The sequence below is a fragment of the Castanea sativa genome, chromosome 1 (genome assembly GCF_040712315.1).
Source record: "Castanea sativa cultivar Marrone di Chiusa Pesio chromosome 1, ASM4071231v1".
NCBI classification, from domain to species: domain Eukaryota; kingdom Viridiplantae; phylum Streptophyta; class Magnoliopsida; order Fagales; family Fagaceae; genus Castanea; species Castanea sativa.
The window spans coordinates 26980516-26998798 of record NC_134013.1 but is presented as its reverse complement, the minus strand read 5'-3'; the positions used below and the strand labels follow the sequence as shown (position 1 = coordinate 26998798).

General features: G+C 35.3%; 1 protein-coding gene across 1 annotated transcript; it reads right to left on the bottom strand.

The window, feature by feature from the left end:
* Positions 1 to 10627: 10627 nt before the first annotated feature.
* LOC142612147 (uncharacterized) lies at positions 10628 to 14882 on the bottom strand. The gene is made up of 6 exons (XM_075784268.1): positions 14030 to 14882; positions 12877 to 13039; positions 12504 to 12680; positions 12328 to 12411; positions 11573 to 11654; positions 10628 to 11331 (listed from the first exon to the last, which is right to left on the bottom strand). The coding sequence occupies exons 1-6, from the start codon at positions 14365 to 14367 to the stop codon at positions 10889 to 10891; spliced, it is 1287 nt and encodes a 428-aa protein (XP_075640383.1). The 5' UTR covers positions 14368 to 14882; the 3' UTR covers positions 10628 to 10888.
* Between the last annotated feature and the right edge of the window lie 3401 nt (positions 14883 to 18283).

Here is an 18283-nt window from a genome sequence, read left to right as displayed (position 1 = left end):
ATGAACGGTTAATAATAAAGTCTGAACCCTGTAAGTTTTCTAGACTCCTTGAATTAGTAAAGGACATGCGGAAAAAGAAACGTAACAGTGTAACACATTATAATATATTATCTCAAAAGTGCTTGATGCAAGTTGAATTAGTGGCCTACAAAGCATGCCAATTGCCAAAGTTTCAAGTTTCAAAAAGTCCAGGCCGACCCTCCATCTCAATTGGACAACTAGATGGATTTCTTTACTACCTTTAATCAACGTTCACAAAATTAAGTTATTGATTCACACACACAGCCCCCACTAATAAAGATATGTATATCTACTGGGAATACAAATCTTCTGGTCAAGACCGCCCAATTTTTGGGTCCCTTCTAGGTTCTAGCTCTAGGACTAACATCAACGAAAACGATTTTTAGCCGCTCCCGCTGATAGTGCCCATAAATTCGTTTTTTTTTTTTAAAGGGTAGTTTCTCACATTTTTTATTCAAGTTAGAGGTAACGATTTTAAGTAAACAAATTCTTTTTTCACAATCTGTTATCCTAATCAGTTATTATTGGTGTAACGTTCTAACATCCATGTTAATTTACTTAGTTAGAATTGTTGTAACATTCCTTTAATTTGTGTCTATTATTGACTTTTTATAGAAAGTCAAGTCACAAGTCTATATTTTTATTAGTTTTTGTTATTTTTCAGTATAAGTGGAACTCTTTTCAAACCACCTAAACAAGTGCACAAGAAAATTTGTTAATTATTAATATCCCCTTACAATGTACAAATTAATTAAAATTATACATAAATAAAAAATATTTTACTAATAAAAATGAATCAATTTTATAAGTACGATGGAGAATCTCCCACCGATCCATGATCTTTGATTATGGACACCAACTCTGAGAATCTCGTCATCACAAAAGTGTGTTTCATTATTACAAGCCTTTCAATACTCTTGTTTGGACAATTAAGGTTCCCTTTAGTACAGTAGTTTAACAATATATTTTTAGTTTTTAAAAAATATTATATATATTTTTATACACTTTTTTACCCACACGTATTTCAAAAAAAAAATAATAATATTACTAAAACAATATTATCAAACAGCCCTCTAACTTTTTAAATTGACATTACATTGGTAACTTTTGATAGCCCGTTTTGTAATTGTAAGTCTTCTATTTTTTTTGGCAGAGAATAATTGTAAGTCTTTCAAAAAAAAAAAAAAAAAAATATATATATATATATATATATACACACATACATATATCATACATATATGAGAAGATATTCCCAGCAATCATACAAGTCACCTTAACTTAGGGTCCGTTTGTTTCGACAGTAAATCACTTCCGGAAAATATTTTCAGCATTTACGGGTGTTTGGCAACACCTGAAAATTTGGTCAAACGGAAAATGAAATCAGTTGACCGTAAAATCAACCCTCCCCACCCGTAAAATGAATTCCATGTCTATTTTACCTTCAAATTGGAATTTTCCAGAAAATTGAGAGACAGAGCACGAAGAGAGAGAGAGTAGAGAGAGCGAGTCGCGCCCCAACCCGCGCCGGCGAGTCGCGCCTTCGCTTCTCTCTTCGTTGAACCCAGTCGCCGAACCCAGTCCCGGCGAGTCGTGCCTTCGCTTCTGTCTTCGTCGAACCCAGTCGCCGAACCCAGTCCCGGCGAGTCGCGCCTTCGCTTCTGTCTTCGTCGAACCCAGTCCCGGCGAGTCGCGCCTTCGCTTCTGTCTTCGTCGAACCCAGTCGCCGAACCCAGTCCCGGCGAGATCACGCCTTTGCCTCTCTCTTCGTCGAACCCAGTCCCGGCGAGTCGCGCCTTCGCTTCTGTCTTCGTCGAACCCAGTCGCCGAACCCAGTCCCGGCGAGATCACGCCTTCGCCTCTCTCTTCGTCGAACCCAGTCGCCATCGCCGATCACGATCTCGCCTTCGCCGCGCCGCGCCGGCAAGATCTCCCCTTCGCCATCGCCAGTCGCCTCTCTCTCTCTCTCTGTTGTCGTTCTTCTCTGACCGATTTGGGTTTTGTTGATTTGTTAGAGAAAAATTGATGATGAGCTTGTTTTTATTTTTGGGTTTTGTTGAGCTATATTAAGAAAATTTGATGAGTATTTTTTTTTTGGGTTTTGTTGTTCATGATATTTGTTTGGAAGCCGAGAAAATGTGAGAAAATGTGAGCAACAAATACAAAATGCATTTTCTATAATATTTTCAAGATGACAACCAAACACCAGAAAATATTTTTCAAAATATTTTTTATAATGTTACCAAACACCTAAAAATATTTTCTTTTCCCGAAAATATTTTTTTTTCCTGAAAATATTTTCCAGAATTGCTTTACTATTAAAACAAACGCACCCTTAGTGAAAAAGAGTGGAAAAATTTTGAGTGACATTGATTAATGAATTTTACTAACGGGTACCTTAAATACATATAATAACATTTTTTTTTTTTTTTAAGAATTATTGGGCAACTTTTACCATTCTCAATAAAAAATTTTCAAAAACGAATTTGTTAACTTTTTAAATACTTTGAACTGGACAGGGTCTCCCAGAGTCCCAGTCCGAGGCCCCTTTCCCAAGTAAACCAACACTGACTAGTTGGTGGTAGGCGGCTTTGATTGTAAAATTGTAATTGTGCGCGGCTGGGGTCCAGTTGGACCTCGTCCTTCACGCCTATCCTGAACCCTCGAGGAGCATCCACACTTTCCAACCCTTCGCTTACGCTCAAAGAAGGCTCTAAGTTCCGTGCTTTTTCGCTTCCTACGCAATTCCAAGTCCAACTAGGAAAAGTATAAGAAACAGTATCCGCACCTTCCCCATATCCCGCTTCCTGTTCTCTTCTCTTTCGGTCTTTCCTCTCTATATAAAAACCTTTCTTACCCCAAACCTTCTTCAAACTCAGACATTCACACATCACAATTCACACGCAACCAAAGTTTTCTAAACTCCTAAGCGCTCTCTCTCAAAACCCACTTGGAATCCCCACTTCCTTTCAAGAAAAAGACAATCATGAATTCGATGTTCAGCTCCTTCGACGCTTTGTGCGCGGAATTCTTGGGCCAAAAAGTGAGGGCCACCTTCCCTTCTGTGACCAAGGTCGATCGGAGTAATAACATCCAAGCGCAAAGACATGATGATGGGGTTCTCAACAAAGCTACAGATAACGTGAACAAGAGGCAACATGGAGACCCGTCATCATCACAACCTGGGTCTGTTAGGAAAGATCAACAGAAGACACCAAGGTTCGCTTTGGAGTTGGATGGGCTCAACTGTTTTGAGACCCTTGTCTCTTATTAAGGTTTCAACAACAACAAAAAAGTATTAACATGTTGCATGAATGGTATGGCGGATAGTGATAGGAAAAACAGTCATGGCATAGAGACTAAGAAAGATTGAAAAATTTCTCACCAATTCTTTGATTATATTGCTTCTGATGGCTATGTAAGCACATGGTTCTATATATGATTAACTACTGTTCTCTTTTATTAGATCAAATTGATCAATATCTCAATTTCTTTTTCTTTTTTTACTGCTTGATTTTATTCATTGATCATAACTTTGGCGATGAAATTCTCACCACGCAAACTCATTACTCATCATCTAACAAGGAATTAGCACCCAATCTTGATGGGTATTAAGTGGGTTTACAGGCTTAAAGCCGCACCTGAATTAAGACTACACCGGCTCACCGTTTCTTGCTCATTGAGCGTATTTTCTTTTCTTTGGTCTTTTTGGCATTGACGCAAAACCAAAAAGTTTGGTTACCCCCTTTTCATCCATAAATAAAAATAAAAAATAAAAAAGAAAAAGAAGTTTGGTTACCTTCTCAACTAAGATGAATAGTTCAAACAACTGGGCCCAATACGATGTATGGGTTTTCAACCATCAACCCACAAGAATGGGTAATTGGGCCCTAATGCAACATCGCTACTGCTCAAAGTATCTAACCGATCCAGTACTTACCTAATTTTCAATTCTGAACCATATACATTGGTGGGTTGTGGATTCCAGTTAGATAAAATATTTTGTTATTGAATAAGGGATATAAAATTAAATCCCGCCAGCCAAAAAACCAATTAGTGTCATGACTCAATAATAAAGAGAATTATCATGAAGTGAATCTCCTAGATTAAAAGTTTTTATCCATAAAAACTACAATCAATGTAGTTAAACCAAACTGGCTGCCATCAGCGGCTTTTGGCATGATCAACATTAGTTGTTGGTTGTTAGTAGGTTCTCCTTTTTTTTCTTCTTTAATCTTCAAGCTTAAACAAGGCCCCTAGTCTTGATTTATTATCTTTTGTAACAGTTGCATTCAACTAACCTCTCACATGAACATAGACCCCACAAACATGGAACTAAGGTTGAACAAAATTGATTTGAGGCCAACAAACCGACCAAATTTCTCATTGCTCAAACCATTGAAGGAGGATGTTGACGATATCTAGGGCGGTGGTTAGAGGAGATATTCTCTTTTTGACATCGGCTAGTATGACTGTCGGCAAAAGATTTCAAATTCTGACAAATACCACGTTGAACAATGACTACGCATATGCACTTTAAAACACCCCTATCCTAGATTATTTGGTTGATTCAACCTAAATATAAACCTAGGTCTGCTCAGCATAAGCCTAAATTTGCTTCTTCAATCAAATCAACCCTGCATTAGCCCAAATTTGTCAATTTGATTTGTGGGTTTTGGATTTGATTAGGGTTGATTTGTTGTTGTTGAGGACAAATTTTTTACACCACCTGGCTTTATTTCATTGGCAACCCGCACCACATCAACATTATCATGGATTTTGAGAAAATCTCTTTTAAATCCCAAAAGAGCCCATATTTACACAAAAAGGCATCAAAGCCCATGATCCAAAACTCATGGTGATATTATCTCATCAAAGCCCATGGTTCAAGCTTATGACATAACATTTCATTTTTAGCTCATGATCCAAGCTCATGAGTCTCATCGGGGGAATTTTTGAGAATCGTGGTTTGGAGGACCAAGAAATATGTTCAGTAAAGCTTCAGTGGTTCAAAGTTAATAAAGGAAAGCATGTTGCTTGGCATGTCTTCCCCAATTCCCTGAACTCTAATGGCTCAATGTGCAATAGGTAAGTAACATTTGGTAAGCCTTTCATATCACATAACACTTAAAATGATAAAACTCTCCATGCTTTTTACATAAAAATTAATGTTCATCATAAAATATAAATTAAAAATATAATTATATTATTTCATATAAATTATATTATTATTTTCATTTAAATCAATTCCAAGCACATGACTAAATATATATTAATGTCTCATATCTAGCATTAAATGCTCTCCTTACTCTCTAAGATTTGGTTAAAATACAAAGAGACCATAATTACATCTCTGAAACTTCATCAAATATCAACCAACTAGTCTATTACTTACCAAAATTATATATGGACTAAACATATAATTTTCCAAAAGAGGAAACTTAGCCAAAAATTCCAAAAATGGCTCCAGCAAAAGCTGCAACAGCTCCAGTAGAAACTGCCAAAAGCTGTAACAGCTCCAACAGAAGCTGCAACAGCTTCTGTAGAAACTACAACAGCTCCAGTAGAAGCTACAGTACCTCCAGCAGCAACTTAGGTAGTTGACACGTGTCCTAAAATTACATCACTTGCCCATTAATGGTCAATCCCAACAACTGCCTGCTATACCAAAAGAAGTAAGGATCTCTTAAAAGAAATTCTATCATTTTAAGCTAAGATCCTTAGCCTTCAGCTGCAGTACTAGAAATAGGAAGGTCTCATAAAGGTTATCTTACCATTTTCAGTCAAACCATGAATTTAATGCTAAATATTTTCCTTTAGCAAAAGATGTCATTTAGATGACATCATCTAGCAGCTACTGTTGTAGAGCTGACAGCTGTGACTAACAGCTGTAACAACAGCTCCAGCAGCATTAAAGGCTCAAACTTTCTTCTTTTGGCTAAAAAACAAAAACCCACTAATGAAATCACTTACTTGTCAAAGACTTTTCCTTATTTGCTAAATTTCCCTTCAACTAATTCTAATCTAGTTACATGCTTGACTCTATATAAAGAGGACCAAGTCACACACCATGATACACCATCCATCCCTCTCTCATCCTCAATATTTAGAAACTTCATTCACTTTGTTGCACATATTTCTAAACATTTCCATACTTCTCTATCTCCCTTACAAAAATATCTCTCCCACACTTTAATATTATGAAACTTCATCATTTTTAGCCCAAAAACACATCTTCATCTCATTCTTTGTTTCTCATACAAAATCTCCCTTCTTAGAAAGCAACATAACTGATGACATAACACAAAAAACCACTCCAGCAGCAAATATAATCTAATATATTTACTATATTTAACCTTCATATTATCTATTTCATACTTCCATATATTTTACAAATACATTTCTCACAAACTATCCATACATACTTCTCACATATATATTTCTAATCTATCTTACAAACAACATATCTCACAATATATATATATATATATATATATAGTTTACTATCTCCATACATTTTAAAAGATACCAAATGCTCTTTGAACAACATATTACAAAAGTCCTTCTCATGAAAGACATATGAGCATCAATACTAAGGCTCTTCTCTTAAAAGGCACAAAGACTTTATATTAAAGTCATTCTCAATGAAGACATACATTTCTAATACTTAAAACGATTCTTATAAAAGGCACAAACTTATAAAATTAAAAGCCCTCCTTATGAAAGGCAATATCACTCGTACTTGACTAAAAACTAAAAGAGTATTACATGGGGAAAATCATTTAAGTGCATGATAAATGGGATAAACTTAACCAACCTATGCACATGGCTGGACATATTCTCTCCCCCTCCAGTTGCACGCATTTTTCCCTTTCAATCATGAAGTCACAATGATAGGACTCATAAAATCATACCGCACAGCTGAACTCATTTTCCCATTCTGCTGAAATATTATAAGTCCACTAATGTTATACAGCTGGAGCTACGAACTATGAAGATAATTCATTATATTTTTATCTCCAAAATTATACTATTGAGTATATTTTAATTTATTATCATTGTACTGTTGTACTCATATTATTCTACCGCTGGAATGTTATTAGCTCACTAATGCTATACAGCTGGAACCACAAATCATATAAAGAATAAAGTGATGCTATACAACTGGAGTCAGAAACACACAAGATAAGTCAATATTTCTCTATTTTCAAGATTACATTATTAAGTACATGTTAATTCATTATTATTGTACCGCTGGATACAAGTTATTTTAATATCATCTCATTATTTAATGAAATATGATCACACTAATATTTCATTAATGAAAATATATATTAATAAACTAATCTACCATAGCTGGATATATTATTCAGACATAAACCACTGATAGACATATATTATTTGAACATATACTACCAATGGGCATATATTACTTGGACATAAACTATTGTTGAATATGTATTATTTGGACATAAATCATTGCTGGACATACATTATTTGGACATAGACCATTACTAGACATATCTTATTTTATTGAACATGAACTATATCACAGCTGGATATGGACTATTAGACTTATCCCATTACTGAACGTATGACACTTAATTAATTACATTTTAATGAGCATCACTTAACACACATAATAATAACGATCAACTCACCATTTAATCAAAGCTATTATGCTAAGCATATTATTTATATATTTCAACTATTATCATGATTTTAAGACTTTGGGTTTTATCTATTTTGTAGGCTTAAAATGTATTGGAAGCCATTGGTCTATGCGGCCCAATGTCAAGTTCCAGATTGGACTCCCCAAAACAAATCCGAGTTAGCAAAGTCATGCTTCCAACAGAAGACACGTGGTTACACGCAAAAAATCGCCCCCGATAGTTGTGTAGGTAATGGGTTTGAAATATTATGCCATGACATCAATTGTGTATGCATAAATGATTGGATAAAATAAAATTGCCAAACAAATTATTAGACTTAATCCTAACCAAGCAACTATCACGATCATGACACCAAACATGAATGCACCACTTAAGAAAGAGATAAAACTAAAAATGAAAACAACACCAAATGTAAAATTATATTAAACAAGAGCGAATATGATGGAGAAAGATTACTATTTATGTAAAGAAAATTTCAATACCAAAAATTGCGTACATGAAGTGGAACTCTACGTCAACCACGTTGCTTCCCCAATAGTGGCACCCTAAGGTCCATTTCTTTAGAGAGTGGAAAAGTTGGAGGATAGAAAATGGTAGGAAGATAGAAAAGTGGGAGGATAAAAAAAATTTTAATTTCTCTCATTTTTGTTTAGTTAGGAGTGAAAAAGTGGAAGGATGAAAAAAGTGAGTTTGTATAAATTTACTCATACACCCTTATTAAAAAATGATGGTCAATTAATACAAGAAAGTGACAAACAACAACAAAAAAAAGCAATCGACCAATTTATTAAAAAATAAAAATCATGTCTAGTTAAAAAAAAAAAAAAAACAACAACTATCACACCCATGGTCCAAAAAAAAAAAAGAGTGAAATAGGCAACATGCCCAGCACCAACAAAAAGGGGGAAAAAAATGAATTAGATATGGGCATTTTTATCCATTAAGTAGCTCCATTTTCTTTCCATTTTGAGGAGAAAACTTTTTAGTAGGCTCGGAGAGAAAAATACATAGGCCTTACCATTTATTTTCCTTCTTTCCCACCCAACCAAACACACTCAAAAAAATTTTCCTTTCTATTTTCTCTCCAAAGTTTTTCATCCATCCTATTCACCTTTAAACAAACACAGCCTAACACTTGCAGCAACTTTTCGCAAAGTAATTACTCAGTAACCTCAATGGAAGCCACCCCAATATTGCCAGAATACTAATTTGGTGCTGCAACGATAGTTTGCATTTTTAGGAAACCAACATCAACGATGGACCCAAAAAACCCCTCCTAGTTGTACTGTCGCTGACCACCTATTTCCATTTGTAGAACTCACCCTTATATAAGGACATTATATGCAAATTTAAAAATTAAAAAAAAAAAAAAAAAAAAAAAGGCATTATATGCAACTAGGGCTGTCCACGGGTCGGTCTGGGTCGGGTTTGTGCCCAACCCGGAACCGACCCGATCATTTCGGGTTTCTTAAATCTGGACCTGCCGCCGACCCGCCGGAGGTAGCGGTTCGGGTGGTCGGAGCTCGTCGGTTTCCGGTCGGGTATCGGGCGGGTTCGAACTATGTGAATCTCGCCGGATTTTGCTGATATCATCGCCGGATTTTGCCAAAATCTATGGTTTTTGCAGGATCTGACCGGATCTCAACGAGATTTGGCCGGATCTCGAAGAGTCCGGCGAGATATCAGTGCAAGGCGAAGAGATCGTGAAGAGATGGGGCGAGATCGCGAAGAGATCGGGTGAGATTGCAACGAGATCTCGGCAAATCTCGACAGATCGGAGAAAATGAGGCCGGCTAACCCCTCCAATCGGCGGAAAACTAACATTTCTATGCGTTTTTCGGTCGGGTCGGTAGATCATCGGGTTTTCATGCTTGAACCCGTCAACCGACCCGCCGGTATCGGATTTCATGGCCGAAGACCCGCTGCCGACTGTCGCCGGCGTCGGATCGGCCGGTTTTCGGGTCGGATCGGCCGGGTTGGGCGGGTTAGGCGGGTGGCGGGTCTTCTTGGACACCCCTATATGCAACTATTACATGGGATGGTAAAGGGTTCTAAAATTCGAAGATTGATGGTAATGAGAAGCCTATTCTATGTGTTTGTCCAATTCAAATTGGAAATAGAAAAAATACCAAAAGGTCTGTTCTCGCATCCTCAACGTGATAGTCTACAAGTACAAAGTTTTTGTAAAATGGGAGGACAAGGGTCATGATTCAAGTTTTCAAGATGGAATTTCATACATGTACACACTTAATTAAGCTATAATAAAATTTCTATATGGTATTTAAAATAAAATAAAAACTGTTCTCCATAGTGTATTTCAATTTTCAAATTACACCTTTCTAAACACACTTCCTATATTTAAGCCGGACACCATTCATTTACTTTTTTAATTTAGCAAAAAACAGTTTATCGAATCCAATTCAAATTAGGCCCTCGTTGCTAGGTCAAGCACGACGATGACTCTTATCTGACTGCAACTTTGTACAGTCGAGTTCCCAGGTGATCCAATAAACGTGTTTTGGAATGATCCATTTGAAACGTAAAGAATCCTAATTTGTTGTTTTTACAAACTTTGACCTTGGAGAGGCTCAGATTTTTTTCATATGTAACAGCTTGTAAAATCTTGTAACATTCTTGTGACCCTTGAGAGCCATGGTATCTATCGTTTAATCTACACCATAAACCAGACAAATGTGACTAGAACATTTCAGATGATCTCTCTGCTAAAACCCTCTCCAAACATGGAAACAGGTTATGCATGAAGCGAAGGACATAAATCAGAAGGTAATCCGGTGTGTGTTCATGAAGTGGTACTACGTCACCAACACTTTTAAGGACATCTAGCATGCTTTGGGAAATAGAAATGTATCATATTCTCACTTCAAATCCTAATGCAAAAGGATGAAGCCACACAAGATGGATAAAAAGTGTGCAAATGAAAAAACCTGGAACATTCCTGTTATTACTGCAGCATGGGATTCTTTAATGACATTTCCAACTGTAATAAATACAACTATTTGATCTCTTCTCTTTTCCAATCTAAAGCTACTCTGTGGCTCAAACAACAGGAAAAAGAATACTTGTTTCTATCCTCTTGAAAGAGGGCAAGTGAGGAGAGCCCTGATTTGCCAGTTTCTCACTTCACTGCAACAATGAATTGGCAGGCATCTCTCAAATGATGCAAAAATCATTCCGAATCACAACCTCCTTCCAATTCTTGCAAATCTTCGGGCTACTCCAAATATAACTGCCTTAGTCAAGAGGCCCCGGTCAAGGGTACAGGCAAGGAGAATAGCTCCACCAACCACTAGAATTTTGGGTATGTTCTTCTCTGATGGTTTTTCAGGTGAATCTGGGTTTTCACCCTCCGATGAATTACTGGTATTGCTTTCCAAAGATCTCAGGTAGTCTGCACTGACTTTAGTGTTGATTTGAGCCATTGACCCAGAATGTGAAAGTGGGGCTCCAGATGCTCTGTGTGTTTGATAAGCACGTAAACCAGGGTCAATCTTCTTTACAGCGCCCCACATGCCTTGCCGAACCCCAAGCTTTGCAATCTCCCAAGGGATACCCATATCTTCGTGATGGAACAGCAACACCTCACAGGCAGTAAACTGGCCATCCCCTCTTTTTGATTCAACTGTTTCATATCCCATGGAAACATGTCTTAGTCATGATTCAGTCTAAAGAATACAACAAATGGCATAGAGCAATACTGAAAATTTAAGCTGTTAAATTATGTACCAAGAAAGACATCCTTCTATCAGGAAGATTCATAGTTTTTCTTTTTGAAATTCATTTTCACTTGGCATGACCAAAACCACTTATTTTCGCAACATAGCAAATTTATGGTAAAAAGATGCACACTAAACTTTGATTACCTGCACGAATAAACCAACTTGAATAATACAAATCAACACGTCTGGGTTTGTTGCGCCTTGGCACCAAAGAGCAAGGTACTCCCTAAGACAAGAGAAAACATGAGCACAAGTTATTTTCCCTATTCAGATATTTTTAGAAATCAAAACTGCCTAAAATGATGAAACACTAGTTTTAAAGAAATCCCTACAAGCATAAACAGTTAAAAATAAAATTTAAAACCTTTAAATTATGACCATCATTTATGCTCCTACTTAAAACTGGCACAACAGGTTACCCCTTCGTTCCAGTTAGACTAACTTCACTAAGGATATCAAGACAAGGGATACATTTGAAAATTATCCAAGTGCCTTATGAACAACAGCACATGGTAATAACTAGTGACTGGCTTTAAATGCCACCAAGTAACTTTCGTTTTTTAGAGAAAAGATGAAGTGATTGGAAAGCTAAATAAATCTTAAATCCACAAACATAGCAGCTATGACCATACACCATATCTTCCAAAGGAAAGAATTGTTTTGCATCAGCACAAGTAATTAGAATACAAAAAGTATCCAAAAGGGATAGATCTGTTGGTCTAACTAACAAACATTCTGACACCTTACACCTATAATGATAGATAAACGCTTTTTCCCTCTCAACAATTACAAAAAAACCAACCCAAAAAAGTACAGTTCCTTAAATAAGAGAAAAAATTTAAAACTCCCTCCCCCAGTTAAAGATAAGAGGCCTAAATAGGTTAAAAGCATTTTCATACCTTTGTTACACAGTAGTAAGATCTTCCTGATTCCCAGATTCGACGGCCTATTATGTACTCTCTATCGCTACAAAAGAAGGGGAACTGTACCACGAAAAAAACTAATTAGCTAATGCAACCAGGGAAATCCAAGAATAAAATATAAAATAAAATAAAATAAGAAAAGCTCTCCTTACCTTGCGCACCCACTGCACCACCATGGTTCCTGTGGTGGGACACTCTTCCAAGGTTTCAGAATGTATAAGCATGTCATCCCAATTTGATCGAAATTCATCATCCCAAAAGAAATCTCTCACCAACTCAGGAGCGGCATCCTCATACACGGTCCTACTACGATATTGTGGAGGTCCAGTCTAGCATAGTCACCCAAAAACAATCCAATCAATCACAAGAGATGCACAAGCCTAAACATTCCTCACTAATAGAATACAAAAATCCTAGCAACACATTTATGTACAGACTACAGATTCAATTACATAACCTATCAGGTTGTTCTAGCAAATCTACATATCCATGATAGAACATTTCAACAAATGAATGAAAAGCTACCTCAGGATCTCTGCGCCAAGCTTGATAGCTCATCGTAGAGGTAGCACGATCCATCATCTGAATCCAAGCAGGCCCTCCATCTTTTTCCTCAACAAGCCGGCTTAAATGATCTGCATCCTCTCTCGTCACCCAAGCCACTTTTTCATTATCAAGCTGTGATGAACTGCCAAAGTAAAATTAAGCTGTTATAAACCACCGAGCTCACAATTGAATTCTCAATTTCATTTCCATGCTCATATTCAAAGTGTATGACTAAAAATTTGACAATTAAATAAGCTTAGAAAATGGATCCTTTCAACCCAACCCAAGTACAATTCAACTATTAATCTCATTTACACCTCCTAATCTGAAGTATGAAAAAAAAAATGAACAATTTGCAAACTAAAGTCCCCAAACCAAAGATATTATAAGAAATTTCTAACCAACAGAAATAATTTTTTTTAGAAATAACCCAACTCTTTAATTCAACTATTAATCTCATTTCTACCTTCTAATCTAAAGCATAGCTCTGAGAAGATGAATAATCTACAAAACCCAAGTTACTCCAAGTTGAGTAATTTGCATGCCCAAGTTGCCAAACCAATGACACTATAAGAAATTTCAAACCAACAAAAGTAAAAAAATTGAACTTCTAGAATTAACCCATCTCGCCAATTCAACAATCAATCTCATTTCCACCGCCTAATCTAAAGCATAACTCTCAAAAAGTGAATTCTTGGCAAACCCATGTTGTCAAATCAATGATATTACAAGAATTTTCCAACCAACAGAAGTAGTAAAAAAAAAAAAAAAAAACTTTTAGAAATTACCCAACTCTTCAATTCAACTATTTATCTAATTTCCACATCCTAATCCAAAGCATTACTATATATAAAATAAAAAAATAAAAAAAAAACAATGAATAATCTGTAAAACCCAAGTTACTTCAAATTGAATAATTTGCAAACCCAAATTGTCAAACCGATGATGCTATAAGAAATTTCAAACCAACAGAAGTAAAAATTGAAATTTCAGAAATAACCCAACTCTTGAATTCAACTATTAATCTAAATTCCACATCCTAATCCAAAGCATAACTATCAAAAAACGAGTAATTTGCTAAACCCAAGTTGTCAAATTCACTGATAGACATTAAAATAAACCCCTAACAAACCTGGAATCAGATTTGGAAGCAGCAGGTGACAAAGGCAGAGCCTCCTTCTCATCATTATCATTGGTCCAGGGAATGCAATTGGGGAACTGAAACTTCAAAGAATTCAAGCTTGGAATCGGAACGAATGCGAAACACGTGGACAACGTTGTGGTGGCTGGTGAAGTTGGAAAAGTGTCTTTGGACAAAATATTGGCCCATCTGGGCTTCCATGCCCACCCAACCAAAACTCCGACAAGAACCGCTATCCAAAGAGGCGCTATGAACATCAACAACTCGCTTAACACATCAAATACTGTGGGTCGCTGCAAAATCTCCAATAAAACCGAAACCAAAGCCATTTTCGAACCAATCTAAGAAGACCCAGATGGGCAAAAATATAGAAACAATAAGAAAATCCCTCGATTTAATCGGATTGGTAAGCGTGAAAGCACAGCGATTACTCGAGGGTTTGATTAAAGAGAGAGAAAGAGAACCAAAACCAAGCTGGATATAAATAATAAATAAATAATGAAAAGAAAAAAAAGAGAGAAACTTTGATGAAATTGAAGAATGAAAGATAAGATTTTTAGATATGGGATTTTTGCAGAAAGGTAAGAAGAAGAAGACAAAGTAATTTCAGAAGCTATGGATAAGGATTTCGAGATAAGCGGTAGAGGCGTGGTGTGTGAAGATTACCGTAGGCCCGATTTTTTTATTTATTATTTAATTTTATTTATGGGCTTTGTTTGTGTTTTTTGGACAAACACAAATGTTTTGTTTTTTGATGTAACAGCTGTGTTTAGAGAGAGAGAGAGCTGAGTCAGAGAGATTATCAGAAATTACAGCAAGTGTTTGAGGAAATGAATGAATGAATGAATGAAGAGAAATGTAGATAAGGTCTTATATAGAAACCACAGAGAGACTGCGACAGGTGCAAATGTGAGTTGCATACCCAAAAAAAAAAAATGTGACAAGTGCTTTGAAATTTATGGTCTTATGGTAGTGGCAATGTGCCTAATTGTAATTGCATGTGTGTGTTCTTCATTGGCCACTATTCTGAGCGACTATTATTTGCCTTTTTGTGGTCTGTGGTCTGTGGTCTGTGGTCTCCGCGTTCTCGTTTTTCACGTTTTGTGACTCGAGAGTTTTGACACATTTTCTGTTCATATTTTTATACTGGCATGTTTTTTTTTTTCTTTTATGGTGTTTTTAGTTTTATGGTACATATAATCTTTCGCAAGATCTTTCCTAATTGTTTTGGTGATAAGTTGTAATTGTTAGTTGGTAAATGGTGGAGTGATGGTAGTAATAAATTTATATAAGAACAAATAAAAAAAGAAACTTTTTTTTTTCTAGAAGGATAAAAAAAGAAACTTTTACTGTTATGAAAAATCTTCTATTGTACCGAACTCTAACTCTAATTCAAATTTCTTTTTATGGTAATTTGCTAATCTAGGCGGCCAATACATAGATCCTCCTATATCCTTGTTGGGTTTGAAAAATATTTTATCTTTTGAGAATTAGTTAGTTGTCTAACATCTATTATGTCTTATCCTTGAGGCTTTGATTTTGTTGATGTGAAATTGAATTTAATTACTTTGATTATCTTTTGAAAGTGGTGAAGGATGCTTGGATATTGGAATATTTTGTCATTTTATTATATTTTTTATATAAAGAGAAATAGGAGTGGAAGATTATTTATAAATAAATAATTAATTAAACTGAAGTCATGGATACATAAGACTTCTAAATTATAATTTATGTTGGGGTGTGTTAGAGTTAATTATAATTTGCATCTTTTTCAAAGTTTAATTTTTTTTATTGAAAAAAAAAACTTAATATTGTTTTTAGTATGTATAAAAGTGTTTTAATACAAATGCTTAAGCATGTAAACAAACACCATTATAATTTTTAACTATAGTTTAGATATATTTTTTAAAGATTAACAAACAAAAATAAAACCCTAACAAAATAAGATTTTTGGAATTAAGATAAACAAGTAACTTCATCTGTATATGTAATTCTATATCTTGACATATAAGCACATATATGCTAACATAATGACATTTTTAATTTTTATCTTCTGAAATTGATCCGTAACTCTCTTCCATCCAATAAAATGTCCAATTTATTTCTAATTGGTACAAATTTTTTACCTTCCCAAATTAATCTGTCACACTTGCCTCTCTAATCTTCAATCACCTTTATTTTTTTTGCATGTAACAAGGAAAAACAGAAATTTGGCAGAATTGTTTTTTTCCCTGATAAGTTAGAATCTTGGACAGAATCATTCCTTGCAAACCATTAGGATTAACTCGATTATAATAAAAATATTGTTGTAAGTGAAATGAATTATGTTTCATCTTTTGTTCTAAAAGGTAGCTCAAAATAAGCTTTTGATGCAACTTTCCATACATGCATTTCAAAAGCATATAATTTATTACGTACATATATACAATCACTATAGCCTCATATTAGACCAACCGGCAACCACTCTTTTATTATTATTATTATTTTTTTCCAAACCAAAGTCCAATACAAAATGCCACCGACTAGTAACGAGGACTAACATTTCGAGGTAGTAAAAAGTTCTTGTACTACGAACTATGCAGCATGTGTTGTGAATAAAAGTAGCTATAATTTACTAAATTTCTTTTGGGACACCTTAACTAATTAATTAATTAATAATTGCATTTTGATTGTCTTCAAAGTATCAAATTGAACAATTTTGTTACGCGGATTATTTTGTTGCCGGTTCTGACTAGTGACTACCAGCTCACTTGGATTGGACCCTCAAACTCTATTTGACCAAAATGCACTTGGTTAGACTAAGTAAACATGAGAACGAGGGGCTTAGAATGGTCGTTTGGTACCCAAAGTTTGGTAAGGTGTATATAGTTCTTAATTAGGATCAACAAGTTTGACCTAATAAATTGTTTAAGAAACCATATAATAATTGACTTTTATATTGTTGTACTGGGTCTATGATTGATAAGGAGCAGTATTGGATTTGGTCCTCTTCTTATTCCTATGGAGCCCAAGTGGTAGGGCCATGAGTCTCAACAGAAGAACAATTAAGGCCACGGGAATGAGTTTAGTACTCCTTCATCGCAGTTCATTAACAACAAAGCTAGCTAAATGGACTACTAAAAAGTCCAATTTTGGTTTCTTGATCATCATATTTGGTGCGTCAAATTCGTGGTTTTACATGGTCTTGTCTGGCTTTGTGGTAGCAAAGCTACTGTAAATTTCCCCCAGCCCCAAGTCAATACGGTATATTGCTAATTCATTCCATCTTTTCAATCAAATTCAGAATTAAAATGTGAAAGCAGTTTTCTAAGTGTCAGATAATACTATTGAATTGAATATGAAACCAAATTAAGTCGCTCCTCAGTTCTTCTAGTATACTGTGACACATATTTTGACATAACTTACACAATTGTTAATTTATGATTGGATTACATTTTTTATAAATAAGAAATAGGATACATATGAAATGGAATACATATGAAATAGGATTGTACTTGTAAAAATTTAATCCAATCACCACTTGACTCATGTATTAGTTGTTGTAAAGTTTGTGTTTCCATAATTTTTGGTGGCTTCCAAGCTCTTAACAGGCACAAAACAATTTGTTCAAATTTTCAAGCTTGGCCCTTTGAGTTCAAGAAGGTGAAATGTTTTTTTTTTTTTTGAGAATGAAGAAGGTGAAATGTTGGTTACTGTATATATATGAGGTAGACCCATTATAAAGTTGGATTTAGTCTAGTAAAAAAACGTGACATGTGAAGTCAGACAGATTTACAAAAATAACACGAATTTGGACTAACCGAAAAAGACATTTAAGGATATAACTTAGAAGGAAGGTTGAGAAATTAATCCATGGTGTGAACATTGTTGCAGAGCTCAGCTAAACGAGAAATATTGCCTTTAGCAGCTCCCAAAATAATAATTCTAGTACCATATAAAAAGCCACAATTTTTGTCACAATTATCTTATATGACTGATTATTGTGATTGGTTACATGTCATTTTTTTACATGGACTTATCACTTCTTTTCCGTATCTCACAGTCTACCGTATAGACAATTGTGGCAAAAATTGTACTTTTTTTTTTTGTACTAGATTTATTGCTCCCAAAACATGGATTATATTAGTTGCAAATTACAACCAAGTACTGAACCGACCACCATCAAATTATTGACCTTATAACTACATGCTTTCCTCATTTTATTCTTTCTTTGATCTTGTTTGTGGTACAGACTTCGTATTGCTG